The following is a 27578-nucleotide window of genomic DNA, read 5'->3' on the forward strand; positions in this document are numbered from 1 at the left end:
GGACCATAATGTGTCCCTTATGAAATAATCTGAATATATATATATATATATATATATATGTGTGTGTGTGTGTGTGTGTGTGTGTGTGTGTATATATATATATATATATATATATATATATATATATGTGTGTGTGTGTGTGTATATATATATATATATATATATATATATATATATATATATATATATATATATATATATATATGTATATGTGTATATATATATTTTTTTTTTTTAAACATTCATTTCATTCATTCATTCATGAATTATATATATATATATATATATATATATATATATATTTTTTTTTTTTTTTTTTTTTTTTTTTTTTAAACAGTTTTATTAAAAAGAAATAAATAGATAAATCAAAGATTTTATTTGAATTTGAAAGCTTGAATGAAGGACCTTCTGAAACTCTCAGTCCTGCATTGAAGAGAGGTCAGTCTCTCACTGCAGCTGGTCTTCTGTCCTGCCAGGGTATTATGGAGGGGATGTTTTTCATTATCTAAAATACCCCTAAGTTTTCTCCTCATGCTCTGCTCCACCACAGCTCTGACAGGGTCCAGACTTCTGCCTTGGACAGAACTAGCCTTCCTGACCAGTTTGTCCAGACGTTTGCAGTCCTTGTTTGTAATGCTGCTCCCCCAGCAGACAGCAGCGTAAAACATCACACTTGCGATGACTGTGTGATATAACATCTGCAGCAGATCACTGGAGACATCAAATGACCTGAGCCGCCTGAGGAAGAAAAGGCGACTCAATCCCGTATGCTGCATCTGTGTCTGCTGATCATTCCAACCTCTGGTCCAGAACCACTCCATGGTACCTGTGGGTCTTCACATTCTGTATTTCCTCTCTATCAATACAGACTGGCTTTCTGTGTGATGTAGATCTCCTAAAATCCACCACAAGCTCTTTGGTCTTGAAGTGTTCAGGAGAAAACAGTTCTTGTAAATCCAGTCTGTGAAGGCCTCTACAAGGTCAATGTACTCCCCCTCCTGTCCACCTCTCACACATGCCACAACAGCTGTATCATCTGAATACTTCTGTATATGGCAGGACTCCGAGTTGTATCTGAAGTCTGAAGTGTAGAGTGTGAAAAGAAAGAGAGAAGGAGGTAGGGAGGGGATGCTTCCTATTTTTTGCCTCTCTTCATTTTGGTGACATATGATGAACAAAACAAGCAGTATTTCTGCAATATGTATAGACATTTGTGGGAACATGCATAAATGTCAGCTTGTCAAACTACATTTTACACCTGTGTAGCCTCACATCACCACCCCTGTGCTTCACTGATGGGAGTTAACAATCATAGTGGTACTTTTAGCCTTAATGTGATAAGTTATTCACCATTATCTTTCCAGCATATTGGACAGATTCTTTTAATTAAAGAAGCTGAAGGCTTTAGATATAAAGTTTAATGTCTGTTTTCTACAGGCTTAAACCTAATCATCTGTATTGCCAACCAAAATCTCTTCAGATCAAGAAAGGACTTTCAGGGTAATCACAGATTTATCAAGCAATATCTGTTGTCATAGCAGCAGTTACTGCGGTATCCGGTGTTATTCAATCATCAGGGCCATTCTCTTTTTCCTTTTCTCTGTTTGGAGCGGCTGTTGTCATCTGCATGTCTGAGTCTGAGGTCAGCCAGCGGTGAGTGCTGCTCAGAAAGATGGTTAATTTGCATTCAAAAGTACTTTTATGTGCCCCTTTTCTGCATACAATATCTAATGTGGTTAATTCCCATCTTTCTGAGACTCTGTAGAACAGTCTGTCTGCAAGGTGCCACTGGGAGAGACACCTACACAACCTGGGGAGATAACATCATGACTCCCTTTGTTGGCTGAATGCTGTGCATCATGTTTCCAGAGGCGTCCCATCTGATCCAGACCTGATGAAATGTTCCTGGCAATGAGTGAAAGTGTTTGTGAGGGGAAAGAAAAGAAAGAGGCTCTGTCAGAAAGTTTTAATTTACTTGCAGTGCAGTGATCAAGCACACTGACAGTGTTTCAAGACAAACATAAAAAATATATTCATTTGTATGATTTAAACAAACAGGTCCAGCTTATTCTGCTCGTTGCTATGGTAATTCCTAAAATGATTAGCAAGATTGCCCATCATTCAAGTGCACTCACTTGATTTATAAGCTATAAGAAAAGAAAACAAAGCTTTTATTTAACGATAGATAGATAGATGGATAGATAGATAGATAGATAGATAGATAGATAGATAGATAGATAGATAGATAGATAGATAGATAGATAGATAGATAGATAGATAGATAGATAGATAGATAGATAGATAGATAGATAGATAGATAGATAGATAGAAAGAATTTGGCCATAATGCACAGCAGCATGTTTGTGCAAACATATAATCTGAACTGTCAAGCATGGTCGAGGAGACACGATAAACTGGGCTTGTTTCATGGCCACAGGACCCAGAGATCTTGGTCTTATTGAGTGAAACATCATCGGAATTTTAAAGTATACTAAAGTCAAATATGAGACAATGTGTCATACAGCTAAGGCTTAGCTGCCATTGGGTCATGAAACATGACAATTGTCACAAGCCCAGCAGCAAATCGACAACAGAATGGTAAATAAAAAAATAAAAAAATAAAAAAAAAGAGAGAGAAAGGAATCGGGGGTGTTGCAATGATCCAGTCAAACTCTAGGCCCAACCCTCAACCAAACAGAAATTCTGAGATGGCACCCAGTGAGAGATGTGTGAAAATAAATGTTCAAAAATCTCAGTTAACTGAAACAGCGATGAAAAGAAAGATGGGCCAGAAGTAGTGTGATTGAGCTCATTTTGTCTACTCTGGCTTTTAGATATGTTTTTTTTTTCTCAGACAAAGAGTTGTTTTTTTTCTCTTTTTTTTTCTTTTTTTTTTTTTTAGAAAAACCAGCTCCTTTCTAAAAAAAAAAAAAAAAAATACTTAGAGACAGATTTTTCTTAAAGAAACCGTATATCTAATGGGCCGAAATTGCTTCACAATGATGCGAGAGACTGTCATACAGAAAATCATGTTATTACCACCAATGACGGCTCTACTAGCAGCTGATTAAAAGGATGCGCTTGATTTTTATTGCTTATGCATATCATTTAAAAGTTTTGTTGATTAAATAATATTGAGGTGTCACAATTTGTTTTATCACCTCATTTTATGACAACTGATTATTAGTTTGTAAATACCAGCTGCAACTACTCAATGTCTGTTCTCTGTGAAATGTTAAGTGACAGTACTGATGGCATCCTGCCATTTTCTTTAATTCTGTAAAACGTGGTAAATTGTACTGAAAGTGCTACATAGCCTTATAAATTTCACTGACCCATTGATGTTTCATCTTTTTCCATTTCTCTATGGTTTTACTATAAAAACCTTCCAGTTTTTACCTCAGTTTTGGCATTTATTCGATAAAAAACCGTCTTGCCTACGCTACTGCCTTCTCATCTTGTTAAGACAAAAACAAAAATCAGTATGTCTTGCTGCCGATTGCTCAACAACATGAAAGACCTGACTGGAAATACATTTTCCAGCTCGTATCCAAATCTTTCACCCCGCTGCCAGAGGTGGAGAGTTGCAGTTAGGATCAGGGGGAAAAGTCCCTCCCTACCACCGCAGCATCAGCTCCAGGCGAGCTGTCAGCCAATGAATGGAGGCGCAGATGCAAGCAGAGGACAAGCTTTTACAAACCGGGACAGGGACAGACACACACACACACACACACACACCGAGCAGAGAGTTTGCAACCCGAACCAGAACTTTCTAATCTGCAAAAACCCAAATTTGCATCGACATGGAGAGTAAAGTCACAGATTTCTCAGGAAAATGGAAAATGAAGTCTTCGGAAAACTTCGAGGAGCTCTTAAAAGCGCTGGGTGAGTAAATTAACAACAGGGTTTTCTTAATGTAGATGCATTGTCTGGTTATTTAGTTTGCTAAAAGTTTTACTTTTGTATCCTTCTATTCCCCTTTTAAGTTTTTTTTTTTACTGTAAGATGAAGATGAACAGGTTTTGCAAGCAGAACTTTTTTTGCAATTTCCACCATCCATGCATCCATTGTTAAGATGCATAGATAGATAGATAGATAGATAGATAGATAGATAGATAGATAGATAGATAGATAGATAGATAGATAAATAGATAGATAGATAGATAGATAGATAGATAGATAGATAGATAGATAGATAGATAGATGAGGAATTATAGGCTGAGTACTGCCCAGATTAATGTCTTCTTTGCAGGTTAAGGCCTTTTGGAGGCATCCATAAAAAATCTGGAGACAAATAGCCTGCAGACAAATGTTAGATCAGGCTCATCTAAAGCATGGTCCTCTTCATGCGGTTGTAATTACAGCCAGTGTAAACGGAACTAAGCCTTGACATGGGCCCCAGCAGCCAGCCAACTCTGAGACTGACTTTCCTTTACTGCCCCGGGCCTCTCCGGGCCAATCTGTGTGTATGTGAGTGGGGATATGTGGTGTGTGTGTGTTGCCTCTGTTAATACTGCAGCATGAGCAAATATGGTCTGAACTGAATCAGATGTCTGAGTTGTCTTGATCTCTGTGAAGCGAATCCAACTCACATGAATAATGGTGAAATTTAAGGGTCAGCGGGCAGCTACATTTATTTAGCTTCAAATGGCTGCCATGCAGTGCTTACACATCGATGCACTTAATTCATTCAGTTAGTATGACAGATTTGCTATAGGTTAAAGGTGAGTGGAATTTTCTCTTTCTCAATTGCAAATCCATGAATGGGTCACTGAGTGGCACAGACCTGTTGGTAGCTGCAGGTTAGTGAGGGCAACGGAAGAAGCTTTCATTTTTATGTGACTAAATTATGCTAAACAACTCTAAAGAGAACCAAAACTACTCCAAATCCATACCAAAAAAAACCCCAACTAAATGAATCAAAATCAAAGGTACCAAAATTCCCAATGTGCACACAGTCCAGGTCATACTTATTATTTTCTCGTGTCTCGTAGTAGCTGCAGCTATTGTTTGATTGTAATAAATTTCAGCTCTTGAAAGTCTGCCAAGTCTTTTTTATAAAAGATTTATTTTAACCCCCTCCGTCAATTTTCACTTGGATTTACGTCCCAACTCATTCCTGGTTGATTTTAAGAAATCCATAGTTTCCTTTTAGACATTTTTCTGTGATTTTGGGTGCATTTTCTAAGCCTACTTCTGTTCAGCTGGTTTTAGTTCTTTCCCTGCTCCATGACACCTGAATTAAATGGATCCAGCAGCTTATCAAGTTCCTCAAAATGAGCCATTAATTGGAGTCAGGTGTGTTGGAGCAGGGAAACATCTAAAACCTGCAGGACTGTGGATCTCAAGGGACTAAGTTGAAAAGCCCTGCTTTATAGCGTTGGTTCAAATGACTCTAATATGCCTTAGTGAGTCTCTAATGTCACCATTTCCTTGGTACAGAGAGTTTTTTCCACTAAGAGATAAAGGAATAGTCCCACCTTTAGATGGAACTTCCATCATGTTTAACCGTTAGTTTAGTGACGTTTCCCTACAAAGAAGATGCCTGTGTCACGCTGTTATACCACCAAGAAACATTGTGATTCTGCATCATTAGGTGCTTTCAAATAGCAAGCTGTCTTATGGTGTCTTATGTCACTCCTTTACACTCGAGCATCAGTTCAGCTCTGTGACTGCCAGCTTTGAGGTGCATCAGCTTTGACCCCTGTACACATCTGTACCTTACATTACAGAACAGCAAAGCGCAACAAATGTGCAACAGACCCACAGCTACAAGCCAATGTATTGCATTTTCAGATGGTTCTAGTTTAGTATTTAAGATTCATTGAATGACTGCTCCCTGTAAAGCTGTTTTTAAGCAACAATATAATATTTACGAGCCTTTCTGCAATAGTTTTAATCTATAAAACCTTTTGATTCCATGTGGAGCACGTAGTAGTGGCAAGTCTGCTTTGGCCAATTTAAAACCTTTGGATGCAAGCTGTACTTGGCTGTAGTTGCACAGAACAGCTCTATTCCTTACGCAGATGTGCTTGTTTCCAGTATTTTGCATAGTTTCTGCAAGTAGGATTGCATTTCAGCAAACCTAATTTCCATAAAAGAGTTATACTGCAAATAATACAAAATGCATCAACCCAGAATGGTCAGAGTTCTTCACACCCCCTCTGATGAGGACACATGTGTCATGTGCATCCCACCTTGGCCTCATAAACTAGTGATCATACAAAGTATGCTAACCCCGTTTGCCCACGAAATATATTTGTTGTCCCATGTTCTGGACACATCCCAATGGTTTCATGACTTGTATTTCTGATGGGACCTAAAAAGGAAATTGAACTCTTTGTTTGCTGGTATGGAGCTTTGAAGTTATTATAACATTTTAGTGATGTGAGACAGCTCTTTGTTAACCCTTGTTAGAAAGATATTTAATAAAATAATAAATAAAAAAAACTATGAAAAACCTTCTATCAAACTATCTTTTATAAGTTAATTTAAACAATATTAAGACTTATCATCAATTTGTTTGAAATAAAGCTTTACCTGTTGGAATTAACAACCTCTATGCCACCGTCAGGAGAGGTTTGGGGTTAAATTTGGGGTAAAATGTGGCTCAAATGATATCTCAGCACTTAGTGGTTTAAAGGGTCACACCAGTTGCTGTTGTTTTGCTTCTCATTAAGTCAAAATCCTACAAGCTGTCAATCATTTTTCTAAATAATGTCACTAACTTTAAATAAATCAGAAAGATTGTTTTACTGACCCTTTCTTTTCCTCGGCAAAGTTGTGCGGCAATGCTGTAGATTTTTAACCAAGATATTTAGCCAAAAAGCATGCTTTTATGGGTGCAATCAAACTCAGAAGGCTCAGAAGATTTCATGAATTATGTGCTCTTTAAAAACCTTTGGTTGACTAAAATATCAGATGACATAGCAAGGAAAAAAATTCCAAACGTTCTCTACTAACTGCATCAATACCACACAATGCTGTTATATATACTGAGAATAAAAATAAAGGTACAAAATTATTCACTGATGGATTATCTATCACAATAACATGCCAAAACCACTGGTATGCACAGCTGCGATTTCATTCATTACAGACCGCCTCACAGTTGCCAGTTTGATATCAGTTTTCCTTGTGTGTGGTCAGGTGTGAATATGTTCCTGAGGAAGATTGCAATGGCAGCAGCCTCCAGTCCAGCAGTGGAAATCACCCAGCAGGGAGAAAGTCTGTCCATTAAAACATCCACCAGTGTCCGCACCACCCATGTTTCCTTTACTGTGGGTCAGTCCTTCAATGAAGCCACAGTGGATGGCCGGCCTTGCACGGTACGCACCCCTTTACTCCTCATAAACCGTTCCTGTATAATGTCAGAACATGCATACCAGAGTTTGGCCAAGGACAACACAACTAGTTTCTGCACAATAGCAACATATGGAAATAATTTCAGTGGAGCTCTGCAGTCAGCCTGGTTGATAATGCAGTGATCTGTTCCTAATTTCTTCATGCTGAATGAATGGCGTACATATTTCCTAACAGGCCATAAAAATGTTCTGACATGCAGTGGTCTTGACTCTGAGCTCCAGTTACGACCAAACCCAAACTTTGCTAAAACTTCAGCATGTGAAGCACTTCAGTGATGTGAGTTATTCTTCTCATTTGAATTCCTGCAGAGTTTTCCTAAGTGGGAAACAGACAGAAAGATCAGCTGTGAACAGACTTTACAGAAAGGTGAGGGGCCTAAGACAGCATGGACCCGTGAACTGACCAATGATGGAGAACTCATACTGGTAATTATAATTTTCTGTTCTGGGCTGATATACAATCTTGTTAAATTGAATTAAGAATCTGAAACACAATTAACATTTACACATTCATATCTCTTTGTGTTAAAACTGTATAATATGTTCCTTGGGTGGTATTCCCTCCTGACAAAATCTTTTGTTTAAAAGGTTGTAAGATCCCATTTTCTTATGTTTTAAGTTTTAAGATTGCTGGCTTTTATATTTTCAGGATCCTAGGAATAGTAGCTTCTTCATTATAATTCATGATTATGTCAGGACAAGGCAAATGTGTTTGTGATGATAAAGCACGTTCAAAGAAAGTCAGAATCACCTCATAAGTAAGTATAATTAATGAAGAAAAGGCAGGGCATCACAGAAATGAGTCTATTTTATCTTCAGACCATGACAAATGTAATATTTATTTCAGGCAGAACCACAGATATGGACCAAATAGCTGTTGATACCATCACAAAAACTAAACCTCTTGCTTGAAGAAAAAGCTCCGACTGCATCTTGACCAGAATCGTACATGTTTGCTTTTTGTCATACTCGTAAAGCTGAATCAATAGACAAAACATGCGGCATGTTTACAGTTGTTTTTCCTACAACCTGGCAGTCCAAACACTTTTGTCGGTCTTGTTTGATTAAATTATCCAGTTTCTTATGTCTGATGTCTCAAAAATGAAATCAATGTTTTGGTTTGTTTCACTCTGTTTTCTTTCAGACAATGACTGCCGGGGATGTTGTCTGCACCAGAGTTTATGAGAGAGAATGAGGACATTTTTCCCAGTGCTGTCATGTAATACTCTAGTTTTGTGCTTTGTGCATGGTTTACATTTATTCTCCCTCTTGTCTTTGTCTTCATCTTCCTCCCAGCCAGTGCTCAAACATTGAACTGTGTAAAAAAAAATCATTGCTTTTAACATCATAACTTACTTTTTATGTACGGTTCACTCATGTTACATTCCTTATAGGCGCATTATGACATTTTAAAAGATGTTAATAAACAGTTTTATATGAATCACTGCTTGTTAATTTCTTTTTTCAGTTCTTATTCTTTAATTTGCCTCTTCCCATTCCCTTACCGACTATTTGCATATCACTTTAAATTAGTGTCTGCAATTCTTATTCTCCTGATATTTCACCACCCATTTCCCCCTAAAGCTTTCCATTTGCAATCCAGTACCTTGTCCTCTGTGTGCTCTCTATCATCATAACTCACTGCAATATGCAACTGATTAGAGTAAAAACTCCCGAAGAGGGATCGTATTTTTTAAACTCTGCTTTGAGAAACACTTGGCATAGACAGGGGGAAACAGGGAGTGGGAAGGAAAATGAGTAAGGGAAGGCAAGAGTATTGCCATGAGAGAATTATTTCATAGTATCAGGAGAGGTTTCACCTCCTATGTACCAAGAATGTGCTTAATAAAATCTCCTTTATTCAATACTCTCTGTTTTCCACATAGGTCAAAAAAACTAAATGGAAACATCTGAACGCATTGGGTGCAAACAAAATATAAAAGAAAGCTTTTTGCAGTCATTTAAACTTTGAATGAGAGATTTATGATTATTCATAGTCCCAGAATCTGTCCTTTTAACCAGTTCAAACTTAACACTGCTGTTCAGTCTGAGACAAACTGTGAAAAATGGACCTTTTGGGTCTCTTAGGCACTTCCTGAATAGAGCACTGCTTTGGTTCACAACCAGCCAATGGTTTTTCCAGATTTTCACATGGCATGCAGACCAGCTCACCTCTGATGTGCTTCCCAGTTTATATACACACAGTGCTGAGCAAGCAGCTGAGGCACTTGGACACCTTCACAGTGAATGTTCCCAATAACATTACTGGTTTGATGTGCATCTGCTTTAAAAAAAAATCTTTTTCTCATTTAACATTTGGCTCATGTAAAAAAAAAACAAAAAAACACCAATGTTATCATAGCATCCTTTTCAGGTTTCCCATGATAATTTTAGGGGCATGTGACATGATTAATGGGGCAGAAAAGAAGAAGTATTGGCTAATTCAGTCCCATTGAATCTACAAATGAAACTACTGAAGGAGTTTATGAGCAGATGAGATCCAGCTTTATTGTAAGAAGTCATGAACTGGTAAAGCAGGGAGTGGACGGCTTGATTTGTATCTGTGTTTCTGTTTTTTGTTTTTTTTTAACCCTTCAGTGTGAATTTTCTTAAGTAAATAAGAACAGCAGCTGACAGTTTATGTAAAGTAGTAAAAAGCAGATTGTGGATTATAAATGTAGTATAAAAGTAAAATCATAAATACCCTTCTGTCACCACAAACTCATCTTCTGTTCCCATGATTGATAGAGAGGTAAAATAGGTCCAAGTGCCCAAGGGTTGCACAAACTCAACCCTCATATTTAAAAGTATGTTTTCAATGACTGTTCATGAAGCCTATGCTATTGTGTAAATACTCATCATAACCACAGCACTTTAACTGCACTCTGGAGGGGTTGGAAAGTTCCCTGACGTTTTTTCAGTGAGGAAATTGGCATCACACATCCCCCCGCACATCCAAATGACCAAGAAGCAAGATTCTGTCTAACTGACCCCTTTGACAAATGATTGTAAGCCTCACTGGAACAGTATAAAGCAGTCCCTCCTTAGGCGGGTCATTTTCCACACACAACTGTTATGCCAGTTCATTCCTCAGGCAGTGATGTCATGGAGCATTGCATTGCTTGATTGGCTGAGGAGGAATGCTGTGGTTTTGGGACCACAGAGGCATCCGAGTCCAGTGTTTGATTGTGGGCCATCTGGACTAATCATGACAGGGCCCATTAAAGGAAACGATTAGTCACATGAGTCAGCTGACAAACACAGATGCTGCTTGTTGAGGACATAAAAGACAGAGTAAGTGAGGTCTACCGGTCAGTTCATCCAGACAACACAAGGTCATCAGAAAGATACCATTCAGTTTTGCTTTCCTGATTTTTACGGCTTTCACTACCTTAAAGCTACTAAGCCGCTGTCTCGCTAGCTCTTAATGTGGTCCTGAGTTGCTCTGAAAAACAAAAATCATGTAAACAGATCTGAAGAGTCAGTGAAACCATGTATGTAGTAGTGTTTAATTAATAAAATTTGTATAGGTGGGCAGATGCTATGTTGGATAGGTGAACAAATGATAAAGATGAGACTTAAGAATAAATATACATCATGTTACAAACAGGTCAAAGATCATGGCATATGTGTGCGAAGCAGTTGGTTAGTATGTTTGTAATAAAATCTCATGACTGTCTTCACCCATGTGATGCCATGTGACTTGTACAAGAAGAGAATGAAAAGAGACCAAGCAGGATTTTGCAGGGGCAGTAGGGCATGAAATGTATATAAACTGGTGGAGCTGCAGATGTAATCCCATCTGCTGCTATTTACCCTGTGGATGTGGGGTCATGTATGAGAAGTTAAACCTGTAAAGTGGTTTTGAAAAATGCTCCCTGCACACAAGCAGGGGTCAAAAGTCATATACCTTTGATAATTCTTCAACGTATTGCATGAGCGGTTCAACATTTTTAATTAAGATATAAAAGGTTAAATGATAATTGATTATATTTTAGGTATACTTTATGTGTGATAGCTATTGATTATTAAACTGTCTTTTATTATGTAAATCACAGCATTAAGGAAAGAGGTTCTCATCCCAACTTCATTTTGAGAATATCCTTAAGCTGAGATCAAAATGTCCAAGTGTGACATCTACTGGAAAAAGTCATTATTACCTTTTTGTTTTTAACATTGTTACCTTAGATGCCCTCTAAACATGGAAACTGTTATAAGCTGCATTGTGTCTTGATGGGTTAAAACAGCTGAAAAGAAGTGTCTTGTCATTGTTAAGTAACAGCAGACATGTCAAAGGCTGATATTCTAAAAGAAAAATGAAGCTGTCATTTGCCTAAGACCTGCAGCTAAACTCACATGATGTGTGGAGTTGGAAGCTCAAAAAGATTTGTTGATGGAGACTTGGTCAAAAATATTATTAGGGCAATAAGGGACATTTAATACATTTTGACAGGCCCCATTATAATGAATTGAATTTCCCTTTGGGGATTAATAAAGTATTTTTCATTTCATTACTAACACATGTTCAAAACCTTCTGTTTGACAATCATTTGTAATGATCTGTCAATCAGTCTAATCTAATTTCATTAATTTGTTTTCTATACCGCTTACTCCAGTTCACCAGACTATTGCAGGGCCAACACAGATAAAAAAAAAAATTAAAAAAAAAAAACACTCTAGGAAAAACTTATACTAGTCAACCTGGACAATGGGAATCTGTTTCCCTTCTGTTAATTTATCTGATTTCAGTCATGTCTTATTGTCAGTAGACAAAAATTGTTAACACCTTAAATTTAATCCGTGCTTAGTTCTGGATGAAAAGAATATTAATGAGACATTTCATTAAATCTAATTTGACCATGAAAATGCAAAAACTCAAGAAGTTATTCTTATGTAAGGTTGATTGAATTGTTGCTCTCTTCGCATCTCGCGAAGGGACCTATGGTATCTCTGTGTTTAATACAGACCTGTGACTGTTTGGCAAGTTTTCATGTTGCTTTTTTGGTTGTGTGTGTGTGTGTGTGTGTGTGTGTGTGGATGTGTAAAGTTAAAGCAATGAGTGACCTGCTATGTTAGCTACTATATAAAGTACTTCATTTGTCAGAGGTTAAACATCGTTTAAACAGCAGATAATTAAAAAAAACAAAACAAAACAAAAAACTGAAGGTAACAATGTAAACTTAAACACCACAGTAGAATGAATGAATGAATATTTTTATCCTGACTTTGTGATTCTCGAGGATGAATAAGCTTCTTCCATTTAAGATTTAAATTTATATTTTAAAAAAAAAAAAAACCTTCCCGCCCTTGACCTTGCCCACGTGACTGTGCCGCAGTAGAAGTCACATGACGCTTCTTGGCTCCTTACTTCCTGTTCCTCTGATGTTTTCCAAGGGGAGAAGGAAATAACGGCTCTGCTATGCGACACGGCGACATAACATAGCTGTTTAGCCTTAGAAGTCAGTGAATAAATAACATAAAATAGCCGTGGTTTGAACCATTAGCCTGTCTGAATCTTAAAGTTAATTAAACTGCGGAGAGATGCAGACCGAAGAGAGGTTTAACTAGCTAGCTGGACAAACCCCACCGCCGTACTCTCCATCACAAACAGAAACCAAAACAGCGGTAAATCTGATAGTCAGGAGTAGACTTATTCCTGCTTTTATTTCTTTAACGTTTATATCAGCAGCAAGTGGTGGCTCTTTGACATTAGCTTCCACTGACATGTCAAAATACACCAGCTTTCCGGAGCCGATGGAAGACCAAAACCCTTTCCAGGTGGGTGGCAGAGAAGATTGTGAAGTCTTCAGTGGCGTTCTTGATGGATGAAAAATATCTGTGTCATATCAGGCATGTTGCTGCTCATCATGTGACATGTGTGTTACTCTTTGCTATCTTTAGTCTCTGCCCATTGTCTCTGTATGCAATGACTGATGTAACAGCAGACCAAATGAGATATATTATTATGATAATTTAATCATTTTGTTTGTCTGGTAGGATCCTGCAGTGACTCAGCATAGCAGCAACACGGGATATGCTACACTGGACCTTTACAATCCATTTGACAACACAACGGTGGTGAGCAGTATTTAGATTGCTTGTTTACATTTTCCAGTTGCAGAAGAGGCTACTGGTGTATAAAACATGTTGCTTCACCTCCAGTGACTCCCAGTCTCTTCCCCTTGTTTGGAAAAATGCTTGGCAAAAGTCATCTTTAATTAACTTAGTTTACTGTTGCTGTGAGCATATATCTGGAGCCCTGCCAACATTGTAGCTTTTTGCATTGATTTTTTTTTTTTTTTTTTTTTTGCTTAGCTTAATACTCTGCTATTTTAAGAGGAGTGAAGTTTCACCTCACACATTTATTCAGTCTGAATTCACAGAGGAAGTTAAAAACATCCATGCAGTGAAGGGTAGGCCTGGGAGACTTCTAGGTTAGGTTTTAAGGCGCACACTTGTTAAATGACAAGTATAGTTTTCGAGATTGAATATACAGCAACCTTTTAGTAACCATTTCAGCTATTTCACCCAGCATAACTCTGTTTTGCCCACTTATCGTGATTTTATGATTAATAAATTATTTTGTGCCCAAATTGCCTTTGAAAACATCACTTTTATGCCATAGAATATCAGGTTCTTGTTGCAAAAGCGTAACGCTGGTTTAAGTTATAAAGCCTGTCGTTGGAGTTTGGCTGATCGGAAGAAGGCTGGATGCTTGTTGTGTACTTTCTGTCAGATGAAGAAATTGCTGAAGCAGCAGAAACTAAACTTGGTATCTTTGTGTCTGTGCTGTAAGCAAATGCTCAAGTTGTTTTGAGTTGATGTCTTGTGGGACAGATTTCTGGGTAATATCGTTTTGTCATGTGGATTCACACAGTGTTAGTCTGGCTGTGTGGTCCATGTTTTAAGCAGCAATGGCTAAAGACTGCATAGAAGTTGCCCTGCATGGCACTGGTTCCCATTTTGGCTTAATAGTTCTTAGATTGCCAGAAACTGCAGAGGGGACAAGTTTTGACGTCACAGAAAGTGTCGAAATAAGATTTGCACTGTTCAAAATCAAAGCAAATTTACCTAATGATTAACTTGTTGTGTGTATGAATGGCATCAAACAGTTTTTACACATTGCTTATTTGTTTTATGGAAACAAGTGCACATGCAGGGGAAAAGTTGGTGAATCATTTGAAAGACATTAAAGACCTTTAAATGTCTTTAAGTAGACTAACTCAGATTTTTTTGTTCAGGTTATAAGTGTAACTAGTGACGTGTCCACCCCACCCCCCCCCACCCCCCTCCGTCTTCTTTTCTAACAATAAAACATTTTTCAGCCTCCGCCACCATATGAAGCCACTTCTCCCTCTGCTCCAGCTGCGCCTGCACAGACACCACCCAGCAGAACAACTCCCACTGAGCCTCGCAACTATGGCTCCTATAACTCCCAGGTAATCCTGCTGTGATGCGAAGACAACATGTATGTTTCTTGTTTACAGTCACTGAAAATTTTTATCAAACCAGTATCATCAATTATCCCTTAAAATCTTGTGTGTAGAGCTGGATCCTCCATTCCTATGATTAACTAATACAATGCCTATGTTGGATCTGAAGCTCTCCTTTATACACCACCAAAATTCAAATACTACATATTTCAGGTATTTTGAAAGCTGTTATGATACTAGGTGTTTTACGTTATAATATAACTCTAAAAATAATTATAATATAATTTCAATATTGATTAAACAATTAGTTTTGTCTTTGAAAGCTGACAGACAGTGATGATACCTCCTTTTCCTTCTGTCTCGCGGTAAGCCGGCCGTCAATGCAACCACAGCTGAGCTCCTGAGGAAGCAAGAGGAGCTGGAGAAGAAAGCCCAGGAGCTGGAGAGGAGAGAGCGGGAGCTTGAGTCACACAGCCTCGGACCTGGAGCCGGTAAGAGACGAAGAAGAGGAAGGGGAAAGGGAGTTGGGGTAGATTTGGGAGCACTAGTCACATTTAGGTGAAGTGAATATGTATACTAGTTTAGTGGTATTTATTGATAATTCGAATTATTATGAATTGATTATTATTAAGACTTTATCAAGGATTCTGCCTCGGCTTTTAACCTTATTGTAGTTGCTCTAAAAGCAATTGGCTGTCACATTACAGTGCCTGGGCAACATTTGGGGGTAAGGGTTGTGCTCAGGAGCCCAGTGGTTTGTTTTGTTGCCAGTCTTGGGACTTGTATTCAGGTCTTTGAGGCCCAAGTCCACCTCTTAACCACTACATCCCACTCCCCCTGTTCATTTTTCATGTCAGTTCAAAATTATTCATTCATTCATTCATTTTCTAAACCGCTTAATCCAATTCAGGGTCGCGGGGAAGCTGGAGCCTATCCCAGCTGGCTTTGGGCGACAGGCAGGGTACACCCTAGACAGCTCGCCAGTCCATCGCAGCAGTTCAAAATTATGTTGTTTTTTTTTATGCGTCAGCATTAAACTTTGGTACATCTGTAGTAAACCAGGGGAAGGCTGGTGTTTTCAGCCATGTTTCTATCCAGAAACAAACATTGAAATATTGAATATCTCTTCTTCAGCTCGTCAGAATAACTGGCCTCCGCTGCCTTCATTCTGCCCTGTGGGACCTTGCTTCTACCAGGACATAAATGTGGAGATCAGTCAGCGCTTCCAGCATACTGTCACCATCATGTACTACTTCTGGATGTGTGAGTTCCTGCAGCTGCAACGCCCCTTTTAACATCTGAATGCAACATGAGATATATGAAGTAGTGCTAACTCTAATTTAAGTCTATTTATTTAAGCTTATGGCGTAGTCATATTGTTGGACTGTAACATATAACACATGAACAACAACATATAATTCGATCATGTGGTTACATAATTAAAATTGAGCTAATTAGAATATATCCATACATCTCTAATAATAACAGATCTAAGAATAGTTATAATGAACACAAATTGGGAAACAACAGCCATCAGTTTTATATGTGGTTAGTAAAATTCCTGTTATCTAAATCTTAATGTTTAGAAGTAGAAGGCAGTAAGGGCTGACGGATATCTGTTTGCTTTCTGCTGTACTGAGTTGTGCAGGATTCTGAATGTTTGTACAAAGTCTCTGACACTTTACTGCTAGATCTAGAACTTAGGGAGGAGCTGACTTGGGGCATGTAGAGAAAAATAGATCCATTTAGTCAATAGAGCCATTTTATTGAAAAAAAAAAAAGTTGTTAAAATGGGAAAATATATTTTTAGTCTGTTTTCTAGATTAAGGTGCACATTAGTAAAATTGCAGAAAGCAAATTATCAGCACTGTCCATTAAGTACATTCCATTTTCATTCCTTACTGCATTGCTTCTCAATTAGACATAAACTTAAAGATTCTTAATGAAAAGTAGTTGAAAACTGACGAAAACAGGTATAAAAAGGGGGTTTCTCCTCTATTTAAGCTTTGACTCCGGACTGAAGGACAACTTAATGAGACTATTTTAAACTCTGCAGGAGTCAAAGAAACGATAAAAATAGTAACTTTGCACATCAGCTAAAATCCTAACAACATCCCAATAAATTGGCCTGTTTTTGTTGGGGTTCAGAAGAGTGTTTGGATTTCGAGTTTAGCCATGAGCTCAGTCTGCTCTGCTTTTCTTTATTGTTCATTAATCCCTTCACTGTCTGTCCTTTTTTGTTTAATCTCCCTCTGCCAACTTGTAGTCTGCACTGGCACACTCCTCTTCAACCTGATCTCCTCCCTGGCCATGTTCTGTATAGATAGCTCTGGAGGTGTTGGCTTAGGCCTTGCCATCCTCTGGGCCCTCCTCTTCACTCCCTGCTCCTTCGTCTGTTGGTATCGGCCTGTGTACAAAGCCTTTAGGTGTGTAATTTTTGGATCCTGTGTCTTTATCCTTGATTTGCTGATTAAAACATATGATTCTTCTGGATAAAGTTACTATAATTAACATGTTAGCTTATTAATAATAATAATGTTTTTTACTTGTAGGACTGACAGCTCCTTCAACTTCTTCGTCTTCTTCTTCATTTTCTTTGCCCAAGTGTGCGTCTTTGTTATCATGACCATTGGCATCCCTGGATGGGGATTCAGGTATGACTGATGGAAAAAAAAAAAACATTTGTTAGCTCTTTAGAAATGAAAGTCTGATCTAATTTTGTTCATTTAACTGTCACACTAGTACAGTTCAGGTGCAGTCAGCGTAAACCTTTTTAATGGTGGAAATGGCATAACTGTATCTAATGACACTAATGACTGTATGATTTGTGTGTCATTACACTCTTCATATAAACCCTGAACCATTAGTTTTTGTTGTATAATATGTGTGTGATGTTATTCCCTCAGGAGACAATAAGGCAGACCTAACATGCATTTTAACCAGACTGTGTCCATAGTTAATTCAGTGTTATTGAAACTTGGAAATGATCAGATCTAACAAACAGCAAAATGAGATGGAAGGTACACAGGTTAATATTTTCTTTTATGTGTCATTTGAGATGCATTATTTACATAAAGCAACCTTGAGAAGCTGGGTTTTATCCTTTCAAATGGTCGAGCCAGGTTCTGACAGAACTTTTCCTTCCTATTGAAAGTTTTTTATTCTATCCACCATCACCCACCGTTCTGTGCATGCTCAGGATGAGGGATTGTATTGAAGTTATGATTTATTGCAATCTGTTGGTTTCCCTAATCAGGTCATTATATTTTATGAATTGGTGTGATTGGATCATAGTGAATTGACTAACTTTTGTCTGTATAGTTTTAAGTTAACTTTATTATTTGGCTATATACAATTACAGCTGCATTGCATTGAAGCTGTGAAGTACACACAGTATTATATTTTAACCCCAGTTTAAACAGAATAAGGAAAAAAGTGCAAAATTAATAACAATGATCGATTTAATTCTTTCCACACATTCAAAATGATGATCCTGTGACATTTTCCATGTTATTATGCTGAAACCTCTTTCATCCTCTCTGTCTCTCAGTGGCTGGATCGTCAGCCTGTCTGCTCTGAAGATAAATGTTGGTGTTGGTGTGATCATGATGATAAATGCCATATGCTTTACTGCCCAGGCTGCTATGGCGGTCGTCATGCTGAAGAAGGTGAGTACATTTGTTTACAAGAAGGTCAAATTTAAAGGGTGAGGCACGGATTAAGGCTGTGTTTATGACAAGTTGTCTGCTGTGGAGCAAACCAACCTCAGTGTTGTATATGCTTAGCTCTTCTCCACTGTAATAAAACAAGGATATGTTTGTTAACTGGAATCAAAAGTTTAAACAAAAATTAATTCTTCTTGTTCGCAATTAAAGCCCTGATTTAACCCTGTAAATCATAACAGGTGATTATTACTATTATTATTAGCTTGATTTAACTGATTTGTATTAGTTTTCATTTACTGTGTTACCATCTTTTTTTCTAGTTGAATATCTCAAACAATATTGTTTGATTGTTGATCATTTTCATTTGGACTCGAACCACTTCTGGAGTTTTATGCAAGCACTACGTTTCGCCATTATGGATTTTTATCCAGAAGTAACAGAGAAGTCGAATGATAATGGAATTACCACCTGTACATCACCCAAAAAATCTACAGCGATATAAAGCTGTCTGATTAAACATTAAACTTACAGTTTTTCAATTGTTTTGGTCACAATTTCCCCTCCATGCTTGTGTACTTGGATATTGACAGTAGTCCAATTAAAAATCCAGCTGCCTCAACTTAATGTAATCAACTTGTAATGGTTTCCATCAAATTAAACTATACTGAAACATACCCAACCAGCTACATCTGGGAGCATGAAGATATGTATTTTGGTAACTTGTACAACTAGTCAAGCTAAACTTAAAGCCAAAATGCAAAACTTTGGCATTGTAGTTCATTTAAAAGTATTTTTTTAACACCTTTTTTTAAAATTGTAGTGTTTATTAATGAGAACTATCTAATTTAGTGCTGTTCATAGACAAAGATTACTTTGTGAACTCAGTGCTCATTGGAGAACGACACTACCTGAACAGAAAACTTTAAATCTAGGAAAATTGAAAGACTTTGTGTTATAGCTGTTACTCCATGTGAAATACTCATTAGAATCAAGTAAGAAGGAAATTGCAACCAAATAATAATGGTGATTGTGGCTGGAATTACCACTTGCACAAAACTTTACAAACAAATGCATTATTGGATGTGATCTACCAAGTCACATTTCTTTAGAAATCAGGCTTTTATTTTCTGTTTTTTTAGTCTTGTCATTAAAAAGGCCAGCTGCTTTGGCCTGGTGCTTCACTTTCTATCAAACATTCAATAGATAAACCACTTGAATAAAAGCCATAATATCAGGTTGTGGGTATCATTTTCACCCTTGCAGTGTACATAATATGATGATGAATTGCTGCACATATCATGTGTCACTGTGCTCTTCCCCCACTTCAGATCCACAGTCTGTACAGGCAAACCGATGCCAGCTTTCAGAAGGCTCAGGCTGAGTTCGCCACCGGAGTCATGTCCAATCAGGCTGTACGCCAGGCAGCTGCCTCTGCTGCCCAGGGGGCCTTCACTGCACCCCGATAAGAGAGGAATGAATGGGGCTGGGAGAGTGACGTGTGAAGGATGAGCTTGATGGAGAATCAGTTTGGGGAGACGAGTTTATAATTATCTCCTGGTAGACAAAACTGGAGGACACATGCATGAGATAGTTGTAAAGGTTGTTGTATTTCTAAAGGTGTACAGGACAAGTAAGCAACATTGACAAACCAAGTTAACAGGTCCGACAATTTCATTCAAGAAACCTGAAGATGGTGTAATATGTAAAAGAAAACAACAGGCTGAATTAAATATGATGCAGTTAATAAAGTATAAATTAATGCAGGGAAATTGCTGTGTGCCAAATGGGGAAAGACAAGCCTGAATATTCCCCATGTTTAAATGACATTGGTTGGGTTTATGAAGACACATCAGTAGCAGAGTAAAAGAGTGAGACTGCACTCCGAAATATTGCCACTTTAACTGATGCATAACTAAGCAGCTCAACTTCACTAATTTTTGTTGCTTAAGTGTAAACTAATAAGCTTTTTTGTTGTCATTAATATGGGAATGCCTATTTACTGTATTGCCAAAATCTCCCAAACTGTAAAGGTGAAGACCGTGCTGTTGTTTCTGGTTCTAACTGTTATGTTTATGCTGCTTGTGATCGTTCACATTATGTCACTGTCTTGGTTTTAATAAAAATATATTGTCATGCTTTTACAGTTTTTCTGCAGTTGCTTTATCATAACAACATAAAAGGATTGTTTTTGAATCAGGTGTTTTATTTATTTGTTCATTTATAAAATCCTATCGCATTTAAATGCAGCATATCGACTCGGGGGACTGTTGGCTGTATTAGAATTGCGTTGCTAGGAAACTGGATAGATTCCATAATGATGCTACGCTAGCTCGTAAAATAGATAAATGTATCATTTCAGGCTACTTTTTAATTTTATTTTATTTTACTTACGACGCTTTAAAGGGAAAAAAAAGTTCTTTGGCGACACCACACAAGCTCGAAAGAAACTGCATCCTTTGGCGTCAACTTCTTACAACAGTTTTTAACGCAACTTGATCTTGGCAACAAAGTGCTATTTAAATGTAGCCATATAATAGCTTCATTTAAGCATAACAAAGAAATATAACTACTCTGAACACTTGGTTTATTGGTCAGTAAGGTTGTTCCGCGTCCTCTAAATATTTTCACTTGGGTTCCCTGACTTGTCAAACCTTTTCTGTACCGCTCTGACAAGCGGCTGAGACTTTTATGGGCTGCCACAGCGACGTCAGGGACTGCTCCTCACCGTGAAGATGGCGGAGGCTGCGGATACGCCACACCACCGCTTTTATTGTCATTGCTGTAAATGTGAGACAAACCCCAAACTCCCGGTGAGTTTCTTTGGAGTGTTTAAAGCTCCACGCGTGTTGGCAGGGGAGTCAACCATGATCTCATTTAAAGAAGAATGACCATTTTAATGGCGCTGTCTTTGAAAATGGACAGTCCGCTTATTCTTATAACTCAGGAGTTTTAATGACCGAAATCTATCAAAGCTCTCAGATGTTGCAACTGCTAATACATGCTGTTCGTGTGCGTTCAGCATGCTCTAAAACTCTTAGATTAGAATGAGTGAGTACAATCTGGCAATTCACGTTGCCATATTTAGAAACACGACTGCTGGCGACTGTGTCCAGTTGTCTACTGTCAACTGCGCGAGAGACGCAAAAGGGGCTGAGCGCGTCGGTGCCACATGCAGGGCTTCGTACAAACACTGGAACATCAAATGAGCGATGTTCACCTGTCTATTTTAGGTTATTTGTTCTCTTTATTCCCTGCTAAAACATTAAAACGCTGACTAATTTGGCAGAAAGGCAACAGCGGAACCTGAAGCTGCGCAGCTTATTTTCATAACGGAAATATTTTAATGAAAGCATAAGGCATCATCTATCATTTTTACCAAACTAATTGTTGGCATGTTTGTGTTTATGGTTTGGAATGCCAGATTAAATGTTAAATTGCTTTAAGTAAAATGAATAATTTCATTAGCAGTTCAAACCACAGTGGCTTATAATATTTTTAATGGAGTGGCCAAGATAAAACACAAGTATGTAGCCAGTCAGTAGAAACCACAATACCCAGCAGGGTCATTTTTAACTTTGATTAGGAAGTGTGTGAATGCAAGGATTCTTGGGTGTCTGGTAACTTTTGATAACAGCTTTTAGCCCTTTCTAATGTCAAAAGGAAAACCTTGTTAATATGTTCTTTTTTCTTTTTTTTCTTTTTTTTTTTTGCATAACTTCTATTAGTTTGAAACATAGTTTTTAGAATTTAAGTGTAAATCAGGTACAGAAAGAGATGGGGAGCTGGATTTAAATACAAGCATGTTAACTGATTACCTTGCTGTGTTTCTGCTTTCAGTTCTTTGAAATATATGATTAAAATGTTTGTCTTCTCTCCCTGCGATGGACTGGCGAGCTGTCCAGGGTGTACCTCAAGCCTTTCGCCCAAAGACTGCTGGGTTAGGCTCCAGCTTCCCTCGTGACCCTTCATTGGATTAATTACTGTAATGAATGAATGAATGTTTGTCTTCTCAAAATACAATCTTATCAATTAATAAAAATTTATTTCTATTGCACTTTTCATACAAAAGCAGCACAAAGTACTTTGCAGGATAAAAGCAAAACTAACAACCTTTTTTTTTTTTGTTTTTTATTGAAAAAAAAAAAGCTTGGATATAATTTAGAGTAGTCAGTGTTCAACTTGTAAAACAGTGAAGATGTACACAACCAGTTTTGTATGAATAGATGGCAACAAAAGTGAACAAACTTCAGTGAACTGTCCACATTGTACTTGCTGTGTCGATATTTTGTGTGGACACTACTGTTATCCAGCACAGCCTTCATCTTCTTGAGCATCAGGTTCACCAGAGCTGCACAGGTTGTTACTGGGATCTTCTTCCAGTCCTCCACATGAAAGAGATGATCAGTGTTAGAAACCACGTGTTCCTTCACACTCAGCAGGAAGATGCACCACTGATCCTCAATGGATCAATGGATTATCTTGCTACTCCTCACCAGAGTGCCACCACACATGCTAGACATCATGCAGCCAAAAAAATAAAAATTATCTGGTAAGGCTACAGAATACAGTTCTAATAAGTCACACTCTAGTTCACTTTAGCAAAGGTTTTTTTTTTAAAGCTTTTTCTATGATCCAGCTTCAGAATATAGGCTTCCTTCTTGGGATGATGCCTATGCAGACAAACAGGAAGCAGAATGCTGGCAGCACCCATCTGTCTGTGTTGAAGCAAACTTTTGGATAAAGCAGAGCAGAAGAGCTCAACTCATGTGGTCGACACTGGAGAGCCTGGTTCTGAGTGGAACCTGTCTTATAAAAACTGTATGACCATGGCCACCTTGCTGTATCTCAGTTTCAGGATGTTACCAATCTTCTTACAAACTAGCCCTTCTTTGTGGAGAGCCGTAATTTTATTTGTCAAATCCACAGAGAACTTTTTAACATAAGGTATCATGTTAACCATCCATTGGTCCACATGAGAAGATTGTAAATCAAGCACCAAATTTAACACCTCCAATCAATGATGCACATGTTTGCCTTGTCCAGTCATGCTGGTCAAAAACTTGAATATGATCAATTAAAAACAGGTGGCATTGCATATTCGAACATGTGCAGGTATCACTAGGAGTGTACTCACTTTTCAACTAAACTTTATTTGTATAGCGCCACTTCACAACAATATTGTTACAGGGCACTTTACATACATGAATCAACATACACATCATTTCGAGCCAATTCATACATATCCTATGATAGAAACCAACTGATAACATCGAGTCATGACTCCGATCCAATCCCCCATCCTAAGCATGCACGCGGCAACAGTGGGAAGGAAAAAACTCCCTTTTAACAGGAAGAAAACCTCTGGCAGAACCCAGCTCAGGGAGGGCAGCCATCTGCCTCGACTGGTTGGGGTGGAGAGGACAGGAAAGACAGATCAACGTGTACAATTGCACTTATTGAGGAAGACCTGCAGAAAAAAGGAGAAATAAGTTAGAGACGACAATATTGGCATATATTTATACATTAATATATTAGAGAAATAGAGTGAGGTACATCTCAGTGCATCAGGTAACATCCCCATTGCTACATAAGTAATGGATGGCTAGACTATCTATAACTATAATGATAACTATAACTATAGTATAACTATACTTGTGTTTCTGGTTGTATATACAAAAATGGTTGTGTGTAGAGTAAATCTACATTACTATACAAGCTGTACAGAGACTACAATTTCAATTTCCATAGAATTGTCCTTTAATGAGATATAAACTTGCTAAAACGTGAAGGCTGTATTTACTTTTCACTTTTCAAAAAAGCTACACCTCTCATCACTTCTACTCTTTTATCCCGTGGCACTGGTTAACCACGTTTCTAATACTGGCTCTTTTAAACATCAGCATATGTGACACTCGTTATTACCTTCTGTCATTAATAAAGAAAACATGGATTTATATTTACAGAACAAAAAGAACATGAAATAGCAACAGTTAAAACAGCTGATTTAAAACAAAAAAGATAAAAATGGACAAAAGTAAAACCAAACTGCAAATAAATAATGAAAAAGACAGTGATAAAAGCAAGAAGACAGTCAGCTAGGTTTCCATGATAAGGAAAATGACATCCTACCAATTTGAATTCTGTTCCCAGCTTACCGAAGTCGCCATACTTTGCCAGTAAATGAAATTAGTGGAAGATCCTCCAAGATGAATAGACATTTACATGTTAAATGTGATCAGATTTTTAGCCATGTACTGAAGATTATTTACTTTTTCCTGCTGAAGGATTTCATCTGCTCCCGATGTGACTCTGGCTTCATAGAGGAGGTAACAGAAGACTCCAGGTACAATTGAGTGTTGGTGTTTAAGTGTAACCTACTGTCCTTTTTTAGTGGAAATAGAAACACTGAGTTTTCTCATTTGATCATTTTAAAGCATGCAGTTTATGTAAGTAAACACCAAATGCTTTCTCTACACTTGAAAGTTATTAAAAGTGTGTAGCTTTTTTTTTTTTTTAAATTAAAGTTTTAATTAATATCTGACAGATCTACAAATCTCCTTATATTTTGGTTGTCTAGTCTTCTGCAAAACAACCCACAATCGGTTGCCAGTGAAGATTCAAACTCCTTGATCTCAGACGTATGTCCTAACAAGAGACATCATAATAAGGACAGTTCTTTGTCGCTGTGGCTTTTTTTTTTTTTTTTTTAACTCCACCTTGTTTTGTTTTTCTTCAAGCTATGGCAGCTGGTGTTCATGGAGCGCTCTGCTCTTCTCTCACATCCTCCCTCCTCCATAACAAACCCTGAGGACAATGAGCAGGTATCTGCAAGTCCTTCTTCAGTGTCACCAGAAGCCACAGAGGCCGAAGAACAGGAATCACCACCCCAGTCTGGACAAGACAGGTCGCCCAGGCCTGAACAAAGGCCAGCGGTGGAAGGGTGTGTGTGGATGTAGTGCCCAGAAACATCAGTGTCACAGTTTTCTATTAGCACTGTTTGTTTCTCTCTCCCTCTCTAAATCAGACTTATGTGTTGTTTGTTTTTGCTCTTCCAAGGATCGTGCAGCAGTTCTTGGCTGGCTTGTTTGCCAACAATGGAAATCCCGGTGGCGCACCAGCTGCACTGTTAGGGTTTTTTTTTTATTTTATTTTCTTTTTACATAATTTACTTTTCATTTCTTTCTGATGTGTGAAAACCATCCCTGTTGTTGTCTTCCCTCTTTCACTTTGACATCCAGCTCCAGCATGCTGCAGCTGCATTCAAGCCCAGGAGATTATGCATGGGGTCAGGGAGGTCTCGATGCAGTCATCACAGAGGTCAGTGGTATCAATAGCCATCATAAACCACTGTGATATCAAAAGTCTTGACACCCAGATATCTCTGTTTACCACCAAAACTGTGTATTATACGTGTAATGCACTGTTATGTATTCTGCTCAATCAGTTGTTAGGACAGCTGGAAAGTGCAGGTCCACCCCCAGCAGAAAAAGAGATGATTTCATCCTTGCCAACAGTTTGCATCTCTCAAGAACAGACAGGTGGGAGTCCTGCTGCAACATATGATCTCATCAGTAGATGTTTAGTTTTAATTAGAATGTTCATTGATAGTTAAAAACTTTTTAATGATATCCCCTGGTGTTTTCTAGTCTTTTCCCATCTACTTTATTTCTTATCCACCCCTATATTCCTTCCCACATCTATCACTCATGTCATGCTTCCCACGTTTCCCCGAACCTTTCTCTTTTCTTCCTATTTCTGTTTTATTCTCTTCCCCTGTACGTCCATCTTTTTGTACTACCGCCCCCCCAATTTTTTCACATTATTCTTTACCTCCCATCTTTCCTTTCTGTATTATATATCAACCTCCTTCCTTTCAGCTTGTATTTCCACCTTCTTGTATTTAATTTCCTCTCCTCTCTATCAATCCTCCCATCTTTCTATCACACTACTTCCTCCTTATCTTTCCTTTCTGTGACTTTAATGAAGACTACCTCAAAAATAGTTGACACTTCATAAAAGTGCTTCTGAACAAACTAGACTGTTTAAACTAAAGATAGTCAAAATGCAATCTCTCTGTTTTCTATATGTTCAGTCACTCACTCATACTTCCTGTTTCTTTTAATCTTTCCCAGACTGCAAACTAGAGTGTCCAGTTTGTAGGGAGGAGTATTCATTAGACGAATCTGTCAGGAAGCTTCCCTGCCTCCATTACTTTCACAGTGAATGTATAGTTCCTTGGCTGGAGCTGGTAAGGATGAGGACTGGCTGTGATCGTTGGTTTAAAGATCTGTTTGAAATATCAAGGGGATTTTTCTGCATTTAGATGTAGAAACCCTTCTGTTCTAAAAATGTAGTTCTTTGTCAGTTATTTTTGCATACTGATTAATGTTTCTTTTTTCCCCTCCTTTCACAGCATGATACTTGTCCAGTGTGCCGCAAAAGTCTTAATGGCATTGACAACAGCCTTCCCACGCTGGAGCCCCCAGAAGTGCACTCCGTCAGGCAAGATCAACAGGAGAGGCAGGCGATCTGAGAAGCGAGCCGAAAACCCCTCCACTTCTTTCACCATATTCAAAAAGAAAAGAGACATGCTTTTAAATAAAATACATCCATCATAGTCATCACTTGCAGCTTCAGCTCTCAAGTGAATCACATCAATGCTAAGGACATTTTTTTTTTCTACTCAAGCATAACCACCGTTTTACGCTGCAGCACCTAAAGATGGATCTGGCAGCTTGCTGACAAGATGCAGAGGTCATGTGTCCTCTCTATGCTGCCTTCTCAGGTTGTTTCATTCATGACAGACTTTGATGTCATAAACTACAGCCACTGCAGTGCCAGTAGCTGTCAAAACAACAGGATCTCAGAGTTATGGAGAAACGCTTTTTCCATTATTGTGTTGGTAAGACAGTTTTTTGTATGCCGTGTTTTTGTTTACTTTTTTACCAGCATAAAGCTGCTATTAAAGCTTAACCCTGTGACCCTCAACCTCTTGATATTCCTTCTATTCAACTAATAATGATAAGCTAATATTAGTTTGTTCAATAATTAGTTTGGCTAAGATGGTGGTTAAATTCAATTTCTCAGCATTGTCTGGTAAATAATGTTGCACCCCA

The 27578-nt window shown here is 38.1% G+C and overlaps 3 protein-coding genes across 3 annotated transcripts; all 3 read left to right on the top strand.

Annotated features, from left to right (window-relative positions):
* The first annotated feature begins 3688 nt into the window (after positions 1-3688).
* crabp2b (cellular retinoic acid binding protein 2, b) lies at positions 3689-8796 on the top strand. The gene is made up of 4 exons (XM_079258328.1): positions 3689-3885; positions 7150-7328; positions 7674-7790; positions 8509-8796. Exons 1-4 carry the CDS (start codon positions 3804-3806, stop codon positions 8557-8559), a joined length of 429 nt encoding a protein of 142 aa, XP_079114454.1. The 5' UTR covers positions 3689-3803; the 3' UTR covers positions 8560-8796.
* Positions 8797-12764: 3968 nt separating this feature from the next.
* Positions 12765-20590, top strand: scamp3 (secretory carrier membrane protein 3). Its single transcript, XM_079258848.1, has 9 exons — positions 12765-13142; positions 13362-13442; positions 14690-14803; positions 15168-15288; positions 15932-16060; positions 17064-17223; positions 17350-17451; positions 18348-18465; positions 19791-20590. Exons 1-9 carry the CDS (start codon positions 13089-13091, stop codon positions 19926-19928), a joined length of 1017 nt encoding a protein of 338 aa, XP_079114974.1. The 5' UTR covers positions 12765-13088; the 3' UTR covers positions 19929-20590.
* Positions 20591-21177: 587 nt separating this feature from the next.
* On the top strand, positions 21178-27501 carry rnf115b (ring finger protein 115b). The gene is made up of 9 exons (XM_079259155.1): positions 21178-21272; positions 24747-24805; positions 25040-25100; positions 25200-25402; positions 25519-25587; positions 25701-25779; positions 25907-26000; positions 26595-26710; positions 26876-27501. Exons 1-9 carry the CDS (start codon positions 21195-21197, stop codon positions 26993-26995), a joined length of 879 nt encoding a protein of 292 aa, XP_079115281.1. The 5' UTR covers positions 21178-21194; the 3' UTR covers positions 26996-27501.
* The last annotated feature ends 77 nt before the right edge of the window (positions 27502-27578 follow it).

Source organism: Telmatherina bonti (genome assembly GCF_933228915.1).
Source record: "Telmatherina bonti genome assembly, chromosome: 19".
Taxonomy (NCBI): domain Eukaryota; kingdom Metazoa; phylum Chordata; class Actinopteri; order Atheriniformes; family Telmatherinidae; genus Telmatherina; species Telmatherina bonti.

Bases quoted from the DNA above. Each gene is read 5' to 3' on its own strand.
- crabp2b (XM_079258328.1), top strand. From the start codon at position 3,804: ATGGAGAGTAAAGTCACAGATTTCTCAGGAAAATGGAAAATGAAGTCT. The intron at 3,886-7,149 runs GTGAGTAAATTA...GTGTGTGGTCAG, and splicing joins GGAGCTCTTAAAAGCGCTGG to GTGTGAATATGTTCCTGAGG. The intron at 7,329-7,673 runs GTACGCACCCCT...GAATTCCTGCAG, and splicing joins TGGATGGCCGGCCTTGCACG to AGTTTTCCTAAGTGGGAAAC.
- rnf115b (XM_079259155.1), top strand. From the start codon at position 21,195: ATGGCGGAGGCTGCGGATACGCCACACCACCGCTTTTATTGTCATTGC. The intron at 21,273-24,746 runs GTGAGTTTCTTT...TTCCTGCTGAAG, and splicing joins AGACAAACCCCAAACTCCCG to GATTTCATCTGCTCCCGATG. The intron at 26,001-26,594 runs GTGGGAGTCCTG...AATCTTTCCCAG, and splicing joins CATCTCTCAAGAACAGACAG to ACTGCAAACTAGAGTGTCCA.
- scamp3 (XM_079258848.1), top strand. From the start codon at position 13,089: ATGTCAAAATACACCAGCTTTCCGGAGCCGATGGAAGACCAAAACCCT. The intron at 17,224-17,349 runs GTGTGTAATTTT...TTTTACTTGTAG, and splicing joins CCTGTGTACAAAGCCTTTAG to GACTGACAGCTCCTTCAACT. The intron at 17,452-18,347 runs GTATGACTGATG...TCTGTCTCTCAG, and splicing joins ATCCCTGGATGGGGATTCAG to TGGCTGGATCGTCAGCCTGT.